This window comes from Calliopsis andreniformis, chromosome 5 (genome assembly GCF_051401765.1).
Source record: "Calliopsis andreniformis isolate RMS-2024a chromosome 5, iyCalAndr_principal, whole genome shotgun sequence".
Classification (NCBI taxonomy): Eukaryota; Metazoa; Arthropoda; class Insecta; order Hymenoptera; family Andrenidae; genus Calliopsis; species Calliopsis andreniformis.
The window spans coordinates 6,337,643-6,353,413 of record NC_135066.1 but is presented as its reverse complement, the minus strand read 5'-3'; the positions used below and the strand labels follow the sequence as shown (position 1 = coordinate 6,353,413).

General features: G+C 36.1%; 1 protein-coding gene across 1 annotated transcript in view; it reads right to left on the bottom strand.

Annotated features, from left to right (window-relative positions):
• Positions 1-15,771, bottom strand: part of Rho-5 (rhomboid-5) — a 117,452-nt gene that overhangs the window by 12,541 nt on the left and 89,140 nt on the right. The window contains exons 5-7 of the mRNA XM_076378256.1: positions 7,440-7,778; positions 6,672-6,858; positions 6,128-6,217 (exon numbers count right to left, since the gene is read on the bottom strand). Coding sequence (XP_076234371.1) covers positions 6,128-6,217; positions 6,672-6,858; positions 7,440-7,778 — 616 coding nt within the window. The remainder of the gene's footprint in view (positions 1-6,127; positions 6,218-6,671; positions 6,859-7,439; positions 7,779-15,771) is intronic.

Genomic DNA, 15,771 nt, shown 5'->3' with positions numbered 1-15,771 from the left:
AAACAATTAATTATCCTAGTTACCTCGGAAGAGTATTTTTCAGAAAATCGATAGTATTCCTTTTCTGTGCAGGATCAATTTAATTAAGGGATTTAAATCTTAAAGAGGATTTACCTGGTAACGAGAACAGGGTGTTCTTTATGAATTCTTCTGAAAGCATAGGAATTAATAGCAGTCAACGTATTGTATTGTACACGCGGTTTCTTGCACGATCACCCACACATATGTATGCATATGAGTACATGCACGCGTATGAACGTTTAGAGGTTTGCTCGAGTTTTTATTAAAATTTACATCGCACGCTGGTACGCTGCGACGTAATAAGGAGACCGCGCGCCATTTATTAGCGGGAACCTAATAAACCCGTTATTAACTAACATTGGCGTTACCTTAATCAGAACGCAACGTTATGAGAGAAATTTCACTGGTTTTTCCGACTCCCTCCCGCACCCTCAGTCCATTTTCTCTTTTGCTCTCTCAGTAGAACGAAAATATCTCTTGAAAAATTCGGAATGAAACACAACGGAGGTCAGCGGGCGTTTTTATGAAAATAATGTTGATTTATACCGTGACATAACAGGACCTGAAACTTTTGTCAACAAAGCTGACAAGTTTCCAAGGTAATTAGTAATTGTGTCTGATTAAGTGACTCAAACTCTTTATGGCAATTGCAAGTCAAACACTGGACTTATTGTCACATGTCGAAAATGAAAATGTCTCGAAATAAAATGCAAGAAAATTCCTATTTGCAAAATTACTCAATTACAGCATTATGAGATGTGCATATGTTAGCCGAAATTTACTCAAAAATTTGTTATTTCAAGTGTAAAATAATGGAAAATCTATTCATTAGAAGATACTCCGCGTAGTCAAATGTAAATTGAAAGTCCTTGACTTGTGATGATTTTCTTGTGGACGTGCGATCCATTCGATCGTGTGTATTTAGAAATTTATTAACACATTACGTGTAACAATGGTATTAAACCTTGGAGTATGATAGCTCGCGGCTGGTAATGGGGTCTTTCGTGACCCGGGGTCTCTAAAGACTTCGTTACTGGAACATGAGGGTTAATACTAATACTGATACTGCAGACTGGCATCTTATCGTGGACCACACAAAGTGTTAACACTTACAAATATTAATATTTATTTCCATGATGCCAGAATCAGTATTAATATCAATAGTCTAATATTAGTATTAATATCTCTAAAAATCTGATTTTCTGTAATTGCCTGTAGCTTCAAGATTAAAAACAATCTTGCTCTTTCTGTTACCCTGTACAAAACACAATTTCAATATTCTGCAGACTGTTCGTATTTCACTTTCCATTCGATACCATAATTTCGACGATTTAAATGCATGCGACTGCGATAGACATAGCCAATATCTCGACTCGTGTCTCCACGCATTACGTGCGTGGCATCAACTGGGCTGGACTCAACGTGAGATATCGTAATGAAGTATATCGATTTGCCGTGGCGCACCAACCGTTTCTGAATATTTATACTTTCATTACTGTAAAACGGAGAACACGGGCAACATGTTCGAAACAAGCACGTATACACGTAGGTCTACTAACAAGATCTTGTAACAATATATTGTAAAATATACGCAATACTGGCAAGGAAACAACCTGAGGCGATAATTTTCTATTTTTATGAAACTTGCCAGGTTTACAGAGCAGCCGAAAATATTCGATAGGTATTTTTTTATATCGACTCAAATTCATGTTAAGAGTATCCTGTGTTTGAATAAACTTCTACTTTCCAAGAAAGCGTTATTTTTAAATCAGATCTTAACAAGGAATGTATTAAAACTTTTGCACTAACTCATGTCCTTCGTAACGTTTAATCCAATGGTTGAACACCTAATCCTCGTTCAGGAAGCAAACAAGATCGCCTTGCACAGGAATAATGCGCGAAATTCAAATATTAGCGAGCGAGCTACAGCCACAAGATTCGATTTTCTTCGCTGCAAACAGAGGAAGCATGTACACACGTACGCAGTTTCCGTGATTGTACAGAACGATGTCCAGCGGAAGTTCGGTCTACTAAAGTTATACAGACTACTCCGCCGGCTGTATTTCAAAACTTGCCACTTAGTCCAACTATCGGCTGAAACAGTCTCAGTAACGGCCCTCTGCACCTTTCTCATCATTGTAGTTTCAGAAGATGTGCTATTTCAAAACTCTACCATATAATAGAGTTTCTCACAAAATTCTCAAATCTTCAATACTTAAAATATCAATTTTCAATGTCTTCAATTTTTGAACTTTGAACATTAAAATATTCAAATATTCAAACTCTCGAACTTCTAACTATTCAAAAGCTTCATTTCCAAATTCTTGAAATCTCTTCATACTTTCCTTTCATTTCTTTAAAATTCTATTCCTGGAATTCTCTACTTGATCTATGAGTGACCATAGCTTACAACTAGTATGATACGAATTACAAGAAAAATTCGAGAAAGTGTAGGATTTACGTTGGCTTTATGAATATTTCAAAGAGAACAACGTGAAAGAATTTCTTTTATTGTTAAACCCTCTTCAGAATGTTCAGAGTCAACAACAGGTAGAGAGAAAACGAGATAACATCGAGTTACGAATATCAAATTTTCATCTAATTACGAGATTATTTGTTAGGGAACAAGCGGCATAAAGACTAAATGAATGTAGACTCGACATTGTAATTTTGACAGGTAGGAAGGGAATTAATCCCTGTCAGGATTTAGGTATTGTTCCTACATTCGAATACGCCCCTATCATAATGACATTCTGTCAGTTCGCTTTGATCTGACGGCTCCACGTCACTCTTTATTATCTGTTCATTGTTCTTATTATCCCTGCTTTCATTAGATGTAAATATTGAACAATGAATTATAAAGTAAACGAATTTGGAAAACCAAATGGATTTTGGCTAGCAGACAATACTTAATTATAAATATAAGATGCAAACTTTTAAATTTCGAAAGAATGATACATTCTTATTATATTAAGCGACTATTCTAAATTAATGATGACAAAACTAAACGAATATAGTGATTTTCAGATTCCTTCATCTGAATTCGAAATACTCATTAATTGTGAAAATTAATATAGTATGTTTTCTTTCATCTGGCTTATCACTAGTTTCTAAGTTCAATAATCCTTCGTCAAAAAATTCGCGAATCACTGTGCGCAAGTCTAAGAATCATGGACACCAGCATAAATTAAAATTTGAAGAATTCGAGTTAACGATGTACAACAAGGTTTAGTATCGTAACCAATTAATCGCTAATGTAATATAAGAAATATTAATTCTTAAATAATTAAACAATTTATAAAAGAAAAATTAATAATAATAATAAACATAATTGAAATAATCAATCTATTTTCAAAAATCATACAACAAAGCAAGTTCTCTCCTTGCAAAACGTTATTAATTTCGATCAATCTACTCGTAGCATTGCCTGGAATTCGATTCCCAAATTATAATTAAAATGAAACAACCCTACAGGATACGATATTAATTTCGCTACACAATGCGAACACCCTATAATTGCCCAACTGCCATCGTTTCTCGAGCACCTCTCTCATGTGTGTTCCTACCGTGCTCGACTCTGTCTGATTTATCTGAAATTCGAAACGAGAATAGGGCTGAACGAGGGAATTCGACCAGCGGGAACGAGAAATCGCGCGTCACTCGAATAAACGGTGTCCCTGGCTAACGATTATTGTTCCGCACGATTCAATTAGAATTCCAATTTTCGCGATGTTTGCGGTTAAACATGAAAGGTCCACGATGAAGGGATCATGGAAATGCACCTGAACGTCGTCTGCATTGGCCAGGAACGCTGCCGTCAAGAAACTGAGAAAAATCAACAGAGAAGAAAACCATTTTTCTGATTTTCGTAAGGTCTTCATATGAATACATCTGAGGTGCAAGATACAATAATATTAAAACAAGCTCGCAAGCTCAAAGTTTCTTATTTCAAATATACGTAGTAATAATTCAAAGTAATAAGCTTTAGAGTCGTCCTTTTCGAAGCTATGTAACTTCTGTATCTGGGAAAAAACTGCAACGAACAGACGTGCAAAAGAATCTGCCGAAGGGAACTGTCAAACAGAGTCTACGTGTTGTCTTTTGTTTCTAGTCTAAATTTACTTTCTTCGCCTGTCCGCTCTTGGCTTATGCTCACAGCGCGACGTAAAACGACAGCAGTGTTATTTCGCCTTAAAAGTCGGACACGAGATTTGCTCGTTGAAAACAACTTCAAAAATAAAATAGGAAATACTACTCTCTAACTTTCATGAACGTAATTAATCGACACAGTGTCTGATGGCATTTATTGAAAAATAATAAATTAAAACAAAATGGCAAAAAATGTCTAAGACGCTAAAGAATACATCTAAATGTTCTTGGAGCTTAATCACTTAGAAACAGTCAGTATAAATAAACTGAATTTTATATGAGAAAAAACACGGAGTTTACTCAGATGATATTTAAAATACCTATTAAAAAACATGTTGAAAGTTGTGAATCCATTGTTGTCAAAGGCCACAGACTCTGATAATAATGAATATATGTTGTGAATCTAGTAACTCCAAAGATCTCAAAATATGACTAATGAATCTGTCAAAATTATAGAATTGCACAGGTGAATTCGATTTTTTCTGATGAAATGTTCATTCTCGAAAGATATTATTTAAATAACTATGCACCTATACATTTGTGCAGAAACTAGCAATATAGTTTTACTAAATTATATAGAATAATTCCAGTAACATCTACCCGAAGGGAAAAATTAGATTTCTCGTTTTCAGCGCTTCTGTTAATTATCAAGAGTTCCATTTATTCGACTGCTACCCTGAAGGCACGTCCTTTCATATCGCCGTGAGAGCATCTAGGATGGAATTCGAAACAAAGTCAAAAAACTAATTAACTAAGAAGACACGAGATAACTTCGAGCTAGCTCCAGAGATGGAAAATTCAGCAGAATCCTGCGAGAAGTTATGGAAGTACGAGATTGTTTCACTCAATGGAAACTTGTCTACTTTCTTTACGATTGTAATAAACGGTGAAATATCTTAAAAAATTACTCGACGACTTATACAAACTCAAATTCTACTAATTCAAACTCTTATACGCAAATCCAGTATTTTAAACAAGTGATCACCCTTCGTTAAAAGTTTGCACGTTCGAAACTACTCGTTACAAAATTATCAAAATTTCAGAGATGCGCAACTCAAAATCATGTTCCACAAAACTTGTTCCAAATTACATTATAACAGAAAATCTTCAGCTAAGCGAAGTCCCTTGAATAATTTCGTAATAGTTCAGTTAATAATCGATGTTATAAGTTCAGTTATAACTTAAGTGCTACAAAGAACGATGATATTAAATTAGATGCATGGTTACCTGGAGATTCTATGTAATTTGGAGTGAACGCAGGTTGGTGGTATCTAATAATTGACGCACCATTCGAAATTAGTAACTTACCGGCGCAACTTCGCCGGATATCAAAGCCACCCCGATACGCGACGATACCCGAAAACCGGAAGGGAGTTGCCGCTACCTCGTTAGCTTAATGATCGTACAGACTTCCGTAGAACCGTGTGACTTAACTCGAAGCAAGCTTATCCTCGTCTCGCGATTCAACAGAGTATCACTGGACGATGATAAAATACTAATTAATTAACTTGTCATTTCGCTTTGAATTATATCGGCGATGACATAATGCAAAATGAAAGAAAACAAATTTTATTCTGCGACACGTTTGAATATTCATTTATAATTATATTTAATGTTTACTATGAAGTGTTTGTTTCAAAGGTACACGACATAAGACTACTTTTTATAGCGCGAGAGTCTCTTTTTTAATTTGTGTTTTAATTGGACGGTAAATAGCGCAATTTTAGATGTAGTATTATTTGACGATAAATATGTACTGTGGGTATATTTGACTAGATGTACGTGAACTCACGAAAAAATATGTAATATTTACTACTATATTAAAGGTAGTGAAAATTGTTTTTGATAGCGCGAGAGTTTCTACTTTTTAATTTGTGTTTAAATTTGAGGAAAAATAACACAATTCTAAAAATGATACCTGGAAATTAATTTAGTGACGAATAAATGGAAGACTTACCTCGACGACGTAGTGGAGACCTGCAAGTGTCATTCTAGCCACCGAATCTTTCCGTCTCACTGGTTGCTGCCATCTTCTCAATGTTACACCCTGGAGAGACGACTCTAATTAATTTCAGCGAGAAATACTCGCGTATAATTTGGATTTAACAGAATAATCGCTTAATACTGTTGTAGTTACTTTCGAACAACAAATTTTTCAAATATAGCATAAATATTCAAATGTCAGAGGAACTGAAACTATTAACGAATGTCTTACGACTCTTTCATTACCTACGTAACAACATTACCAATACCTAAACTGAAACGATACCAAAATATTGATTTAAGAATGTTGCAAACTCAAAAAAGCGATGCCTAGGGATGATTTTAATTAATTTCAATTGAAACCCCTGTCTGCAAATTGAATTTGACAGAATGTTATTGTATCGATTAAAAAATGTGATCGTCAGAAACTGAAAGAAAATTTGTAAGAGCAACTGCCCATTGAAATTTGCCAAATGCTCGCTCACCCAGCACGAAAGGTTAATAATCAACGAACTTACCTCCGGCACATCCGTGGTATCTGGCACGTCTCTTGTAATATCAGGATCCGGTGGTCTGTGTTCCGGAACAAGGGCACCGTATTTCCTCGATGCCATTCTCCGTCTTCGATCCAGCCATCTTTGTCTTTCCACCGCCTCCGACTCCTCGTCCACGCCGAAGAATTGTGCCGTTTCGCGTTTGATGTAGCTGAAACAGAAAATAAAGTACCGTTCGAGTTACTCGCTCAACGGATTCCCTCCATGGCACATTTTCGTTCGTATTATGTCATCGGAAAGTTAAGACGAAGGGACATTGCATTGGCTGCCTTTCGAATTCATAGACTGACTGAACAATAACAGAAAACTTATAATAATCTCGTTGGTCTACGTAGAATGAATCATGAAACGACGTCAGAAATTCTATTCTTACGAAAGGTGGAAGAAGTTTTCATATATTTCTCAAATTCTTCTTGTTAGTAACATATACAAAATATAGACAGTGAAAAGAGCATATGTAATTATATGCTTCTTTCACCTCTCCACTTTGAAAGGTGAACAAAATTCGAATGTCATCAAGTATAAAATTTAAAAGATATATAAAATTATAATATTTGTTTAGAAATTTAGTCGGTGGCTATCGATCGGTGGTAATGGTTGAGCGTGATTCGCTACCTTAGAGTACGTTTCAATATTGAATATGCTTAGAGGGTATTTCGATATTGAATTTGGTGTTAACTTTATTTAAATCTTACTGTATTATGAAATTAGAAAGTGTAAAAATGAACTCACTTCCTGAGAGCCTCAGTCCGACTCATGTTCCTCCTTAACCTGGGCCTCTGAGACCCAGGGGTACTGGCAGTACTGGTCACTTGAACAACTGGTCTCGGCGCAGTGGGTGCTGACACGCTCCTGGTGATGCTGGGCCCTGACCCTGCACCAGCAACTGTCCCAGGAGTCACTAGGGACATTGTCACCGTCGTTGTAATAGGCGTGGTCGTCGATGGGTCAGTCGACACTGGGCCTGTACTGCCCACAGGGTACAAGCTAATACTTTGCCCAGTTTCTCCATCTGGACCATTCGAGGACACTGTCGATGTTCCTGTTGTACCCGATCCTGGTGAAGGTTGCCTGGAAAATTTACAATAAATTATTATGAGCTTCAATATAAAATTGGCATAGTTTACAATAAGTTTAAAGTGATAGAAATCAAGTTTAGTCCTAGGAGTTACGTCTGTATTTATAAATTTTCTATTTTCCCTTTCCTATTCTATTTCATGGTAATATCTTCTCATGTTTTAAGCAACAGCCGAACAAATGAAGCTTATTTCGACTCAACATATATATGTCCTCTTATTTTCAAATATAAGCCTTCGCACACTTTTTGGCTAATTTTATACTAAAAAGTGCGTTTAGCCTAGAAAAGAGAGCATTCAGAGAACCACTTTTCTCGGCAAATTTTAACGCAACTGCCACTGTCCCTTGTCCTTATCACGTCTCTTTTAACAAGAATCGCACAGAGATCGTTAAAAATTCCCACGACACGGAATCACGTACCCCAAAGTGCTAACAAGACCCTTTTCGCTTAGTCAGATCGAAAATTGCGTCGCTGGAGCGTTTCCATGGTTGAATGTCCAGGTTTTAAGCACACGGTGCTTATGAGGCATCGCAAAGAGAAGGAACTGTGAGCTACTTCCTCTAACGAAAGCTCGAGTAGCCGAAAATGGCGACACAGGGTGTGTACAGGATCTCTGTGCAGGGGCGAACTTTTCAATTTTATCTACGCCTCATCTATTCATGACTCACTGGTTTCATGGCTCGACATTCTTTCAAGGGATTCTTCGCAGCAGAGACAGAGAGCTATGCAGTGTTGTCTCGATACACACTTGATAGTACACTCACGTTTCTTTACTTTATCTCCTTCGTACGTGAGAAGACAGATTTAAGTTACCAGTGCGTAAACTGATTTTAGAAACAGACATTTATGTTTCGTAATTTCATAACTGATCCTAAGCAACCTTGTTTCGAGACGAATTGTGAGTAGTTGATAACGTTACTGACAACCGAGAAGAGCGATTGCAGAAAACCAATACATGTAATTCTGTAAAAAATCTTTAGAAAAGGTAAATAGTCCCTTTGACAGGACATTCAGCTTGAACGTAGACGAGAATTGATTTCCCTTTTGGGTTAGGTCACTTTTTAGAAATTGCATGACTCGAAGGAAATTCTATAGTTAACATGTCCAGAGTTCACTACAGAGAACTAATTCACTTTTACAGGAAGTTAATGTATACTTCATAGAATGATTAGAAATATCAAATAAAAGAAAGTGAAGAGAGGAGAGTTCATCATGCTGATACAATTTAACAGTAAGAGAAGAATTCTATTCCAAGCACGATTTGCGTGTTACTCTAGAGGTGAAAATGATCTAACTATCGCACCTACATACCAACCCTTTACATTTGATCTTACTCGCCCTCAGTAGTACTGAACGGTAGAGCAAATACACTTATATGGTAATCTTCATTTTCAATGCAGATTTAACCATTCTGAAATGACGATCGTATCTTACTTTCGCGTTACACGCATTATCAGCGTGAACGACGTACGTAGGGCAGAAACACTCTTGCTATAATGGGAAGAAAAGAACGGTAAATGGGTCAAGTTGTCGCGCTGGGCCTTGCACAAAGTGCGGCCATTGTTGCAAGAAAGAGCGCCTAAAGCTCACGAAATAAGTGTCTTTAGAATTTCTGCCAACCGGAACTGTGGAAAAATGTAACTGGAACGCGACCGACGGGGGCACTCTTTTACATATTTTTATGTTATTTATGCTCCTGCTCCCTTTTTACTTCACTCGCTATCATTAGAGCCACTTTGTTAATTGAATTTTTCTAGCAACCATCTTCGTATAACTATTGTAACAGTTAAGAATTTCTATCCCAACAATTCAAATATTGTTTTCTCTCTAATTTAGTACAACGTTGTTAATGAATGTATTAATTACTGTAATCTCTATGAAACTGAGCTGCTTCAATTACAGAATCTGTGTAAAAGTTAAGTAGCGGTAGACAATTACAATTCAATTACAGTTTAACTACAGTGGATGTTTATACTATCTCAGTTTTGAGTCAGTTCGACTGTACTGACTCAATTCAGAATTATATTGATTCAGTTTAGACTCACTGTTAGTTCGATCTTATACTGACTCAGTTTAGATTCAGTTCGGTTACTAACTGGCTTAATTTCAATTTTCTGTGGCCTAGTACTGATTCAGTTTCAACTCGAAATAAACGAGTTTAATACATCCACAGATTAAAGGACCTAAGATTGGTCAAGATAATAAACTAAACTAAAAACCGGGGAATATTCACTTTTCCTTATGAAATATAATAATGATAGAGTGTAGTAGTAGTCTAGGACGTAGAAGCATTATTACCCCACCTCTTCAGCGAGCATTTGCTAGCGAGGCTGGTATTTTTCGGAGAATGACCCTTCAAACCGCCCTCCGCGGCGCTATCGAGCGTGAGTTCACTCTCGAAAATACTCTTAATTATTGTAACCGATTCCGCGAACCCATCATCGTATTTAGAAAGCACTCGACTCCTTAATTACAAATTTGATGCTTATACTTTCGTTCATTTCCCTTCTTAAAAGCCTGCTCTCGTAGCTATCTTCACGGGACCAATAAACTGGAATTATCTCATATTTTCATTGTCTCAACGAAGTATCACTTGTTCGTTTCTTTCATCAGGAAGAAATTGACGAGAATTTAGTACAGAGGCATTATCCAGTGATCTATAAGATATGCATGATATAGCACGTAAAATGCTGTTAATGTGCGTTCACATTGCATCTATTAAAAAACGCATCAGCTCTTCCTCATTCAATTGCAACTCACTGTAAAAAGTGGCTTTTACATTTTCATATTTCCTCGTTTCAGGACAATTTGGTAGCATAACACTATGCTACTGTTTCTCTAGCGTTTGTAAAAAAAACAGTGAATGTTGTTCCAACCAATAGGCCTCAGGGATACCCTAGGGGAGAAACCCCTATATTCCCTTACCAAGCATATCTATCCACCCTCGAGCAGCTACCGCAACCAAGCAAGGATGAATTAGCCCGCATCCTATGCCAGAATCATTGGGATGAGTTCGAAAGGCTTCACTTGACCATCATGGCTGCAAGGATTTTTGTTCCTGGCAGGATTAATATGGATTGGATGACACCAAATTCCTCTGAATGGTGCTCAGCCTGTGTTTGTATAGAGCAGCGAGTATTCCACGCTCGTGGCCTTACGATTTCCTATTTTTACCAGTTCTTGCTTCGGTTTCGTCGGATCAGTAACGTGTTCGCAAAGTGGTACTGATTAAGTGGCACCGTTAATGGCTGGTACTTGAATAACGAACATAATCATTAGTAACGGAAGTAGTTTCCGGTACTCACGCTAATAACCGGTTCGCACGCGATCGTAATTATTATTTGCGGGCTTTGGGACGTTCATGTTAAGGCGCCCCGCAGGTAGCCGAGCTATCAATCGCGTCTATGGTAATGGGGAAACGATAGGCAACTGAACTGCAATTCTCAACTGGAAAAACTGTTCTTGCGATAATAGCTTTGTAGTCTCGATTTCAAGATTACTATGCTCAGTTTCCTCAATTCTGACTTTCGCTGAATGATCATTGTTTGGATTTTTTGAGGGCTGGTAATCGTATTATCTGAGAGAAATCCTTTCACGAGGCGGAACTTTTGAAAACAGAAGATTTAATATGTTTCTTAATATTCATAGGGGTAGAATAGAAACCGCTTAAACTTTGAATCCTTTGGCGCATCTATAAAATTAGAAGAAGAGATGATTGAAGAGAAGACAATACATTCTATGATTACAGATTAGAAAGGTTCAAATTTCATCGTGAAAACTGTGAAACATCAAGGGCCAACAGAAAACAGATAGTACGCAGATTAAACGCGATAACATTGTCAAAGTGATGAGAAACTCAGTTAAGCTCGTTCCAAGCCAGCTAACGTTCCACGACGAGGGAGCTCGCTTTCCGAAAATATCAGATACCCGATAAGTGTTGCCGAGAGAACAAAGGATAATACCTCGGAGGGTATATCGATGATACAATATTATTGCTGATACCTTCGAAATAGAAAATACGACAGGGGATCTTTATTTTCGCATTATCTGCCTCACTGAAATTCCTTATCTAGTGTTTTATCAAATTCACACTTGTCTAGAGACAAGATTATAATGAAACAAATAAGTAAGATGCGACACTAAACTAAATTCTGTTTTTATTCAAATTTAGTTCCCTAATTTTACTATAGAGTTTGTGATAGTACAAAGTGTGATTTTTCTATTGTAGTTAATTAAATAACTATATTCTTATTTCTGCAGTTAAAACTTCTTCATACGAGTACTTATCCAGAATCTTTTCAAATTTTTAAAGTGGTGCATATTGTTAAAACACTTAAGAACCTAAATTTTCAAGTTTCTATAGAAGCAATTAATGAATATCAAATTTCGTGTCACTTCTTTCTTGTGTAATCTATTTAAAATAAAATTTATTAGATGAATAAATATTGGATTCGTTTTTCCACCCAAAATTTTATCTAATTACGGTTAACTGGAAAATTCAATACATTGTACAGTAGCATATGGAAACATGTATGACCGCCGAACGATGAGATGGTATGGGTTATTTTTCATACCTCTGATCGTTAATATTCATGATGACAATATTCATTAATGTTCCATAACGACAACTTTAAGTTTTTTGAAAATGGAGAGAGATTGCTTTTTAACCAATTACTCTATACCTTCAAGTTTATTTGGTGAATGTCAATGTTCATCGAAAATAAACGATATTTATTAATTAATATTCCATAATTGGCGTTAATAATAAATAATTGTTATACTATATTAACAGCAATAAACTATATGAAATTGAAAATACTATTTATTGGTATGTTATTGAGGTATTATTAAAATTTGTAGTTTCTATTCTTAATGTAGGAAATCTAGCTACCAATTAACTAGAAACATAATTAGCACAGTTCGAATACCTTTTGAAGCTACATAAGAAAAGAGAAAAATTCTGAGACTCTTATCAAAGTCAACTTATCGAATAAAAGTCTAAGCCCAATGTTTTAACAATTCCTAAGCCTAAGAAATCCGAAAAAATTCAAAAAATACTTTTCAAACTTGCTACGTATTTAATAAAAATAAAAATTCCAATAGAAATCTAAATAATTTCACTTGTTCCCTTAATAACTCAGCTTGCATACAAGGCGTTAACTACACTCATTCTCAGTTTCAATGTCTAATTCTAGTGTTCGTTTCACGACTAGAAATCTTCTCCACTTCCTTAGATGGAAATCAGAGAAGTATAACTCCCTAATGATCATAGATCATACTGCTCACTTCAATTCGAATGATATCAAATGGGTAATGCTTCTACTAGGGTCGTTAAGTAAAATGACAATGTTAGGCGGGGGCGGCACACAGGCACGAAAGAAATGCAATTTCAGATGATTTAGAGCTGCCGCTTTGTCATCGGACCGAGAGGGGCAAGAAAGCAACATAATGCATCAACCTGGCTAGAAAATTGAAACCGAAAATTAACGGCGTCTGGTACTTCGACGAGAGACAAAAGTTTTTCGCCACTCTCATTTAATCTCTTGGTGATTTCTACTATAGCAGAAACTTTTCTCGGCGGAATCGTTTAAAACAAGAGAACGAGACGGACAGAAAGAAGCTGAAGTATACAACAATGCAGAAATTTAAAAGAAAAATTTTTAAATAGCAACAAAAAATATGAAAATATATAAGCTAGATCAGGTTTAGTTTTTAGTTAACATAGCATGGAGGATACATACCTCTATATGTGTTTCAGTATCAATCAAATAAGTATCTATTACTAAAACGGGATACTCCAAGTTGAAATGAAATGAAATCTCCACCGCAAGTTTGTTAATTTGTATTTTTCTTTCATTTTGCTTTGTAGAATCAGCCTTGAAAATGTTTGACACCTGTTGTTGTACACCCTATACATTGATTTGTAAATACAAGAATAGAGTATGAAAAGAGGAATTGGTACTTGTGATGACAGGAAATTACGGTTGTTGAATTGTATCAAAAGATGAAAACTGAATACGATAACACTGAATAACACATGCGACATTCTTTCTTGTAATATCGCTGCTTGCTATACCATGGAGGAAACTTCACAATAGCCACACGATTTGGATATTAAGCTTTCACTCCACCCATTTCATCCATCACGTTCACTGCTCTTATCGTTCACAGATCGACAGACCATCCTATACGTATAGCAGTTTATAACGCTAACATGAAGTAGAAGTTCCACTACTTCAGTGGAGATAATAATTACAGTAAAGATTTACGAGTGATACTAATGTGCTTTCATGCAGCTGGAAGATACGCAGATTGAAACATAACACCTTTCTAAGTAACAAATAAGTTGATAGAAGAAAATGTCCTTTGAAATTATCAATTGTATTATAAAAAAGATCCCCAGTTAAAGATGCAACTTGCGTGAGAACTTGTTGCGTGATTACGAAGTCACGCTCGGTTTAGATAAGTTAAAATGACTTTGAAATAATTCTACTACCTCGTTATACTACTAAATACATCCTTCGATACTATCTAATAAAAAGTTCGTATAAACAAGAAAATCTTTGTTCAGAATATTTGTCTATCTTCTATACAATTGCTCCTTTATTATATTTATTTATATATTTATTTAACAACAAGTACGAAATCCTTTGAATTTACCTTTCTTTATAAGACAAACAGTCCACATTTGAAATCTCATCATGTTTCCTCAACTCTCCAACATACTTTCAGTACAATTTAATACATGTAATATTAACATATTTTTTGCCTTCGATTCACCCTTTGAAATTCGCGCATAAACATCAAGTGGTCCAGAAGAAACGATCTGTGTATTTAAAAAGTTGGCTGTTTCGAAGGGTTGAATTGCAGCACAACGACATCCATAACGTGCCGATTGAAGGGGCTAAGTCGAGGTCTTTCGCGGTACGAACAGCCGGGGCCATTGACCCAGGTGACCTGACCCAGAGTCGCTTCAGAGATCGGGCGAAATCGTCGGTCCTCGAGCCTTCTCGGGACAACCACCCAGATCACGGGAAGTGGAGTCGCTCGATATTTCTGCCGACACGTCGGTAGTACCTATTCCACTGCTGATGAGCGTGTATCCCTGACATGGCATCACCGATAGAACTCTACCTATGAGGAAGCATAAGAAATTAAAGGGGCTTGTGACGTTTTCATTCTGACTGTCGTAGTATCCATGTTCGATTCAGGGGTGCGCTGGTTCAAAGACTGAGGAAAATAGTGATTTTCAGAGAGGTTTATTATGTGTCCAGTCTAAAAGTACTTCTGCTGAATGTTTCAATTCATGCTACGTGTCGAAGTTTTTGGTTTGAGCACTTAAATAGTTCGATAACTTAAAGAGCTTAATCAGTGCTGTTATTCTTCGTTGAATCATGAGGATAATAGTTAACTCTTCGTATTTTGTAGACTAAAGTAATATTTTTCTACTGTTTATGATATGTGCAGAATCATAGATCAATAGAAATCAGCGTTACGTATTAGCTTTTAACAGGTTGTTGACGGGAAATGAGAATTTTTGTGCTGAAATTATGAAGAAAAATGGCAAAACAGGCAAACGATCTCAGTTTCTCTATTCGTAAAAGAGAAAATTGAACTTGTACATATATTTCGAATGTTCACTGCAACCTACAAGTTTGATTCCCTTGATTCCCCATTGAGTTCCCATGAAATTGAAAAGTTAGAACAGAAACAAATTATAGAAGTCTATTATGCAACAAAGTTATAATCAAATTTGTTATACAATAGTATGAAGTCAGTTTAAACGACTTGTCATCAGTTGAAAGTATTACAAAATTAGAGACAATTAAATTTTCAATACTTACATACAAATATTGGGATTAAATTTGTCAACGATAAAATTAATCAATGGCTTTATCAACGTTAAACCTTTCAGGATTGGGGACCATAAATTTTGCTTCTTTTAATCATTTGGCACTTCCTCCCATACAGCGACGACTATACAGA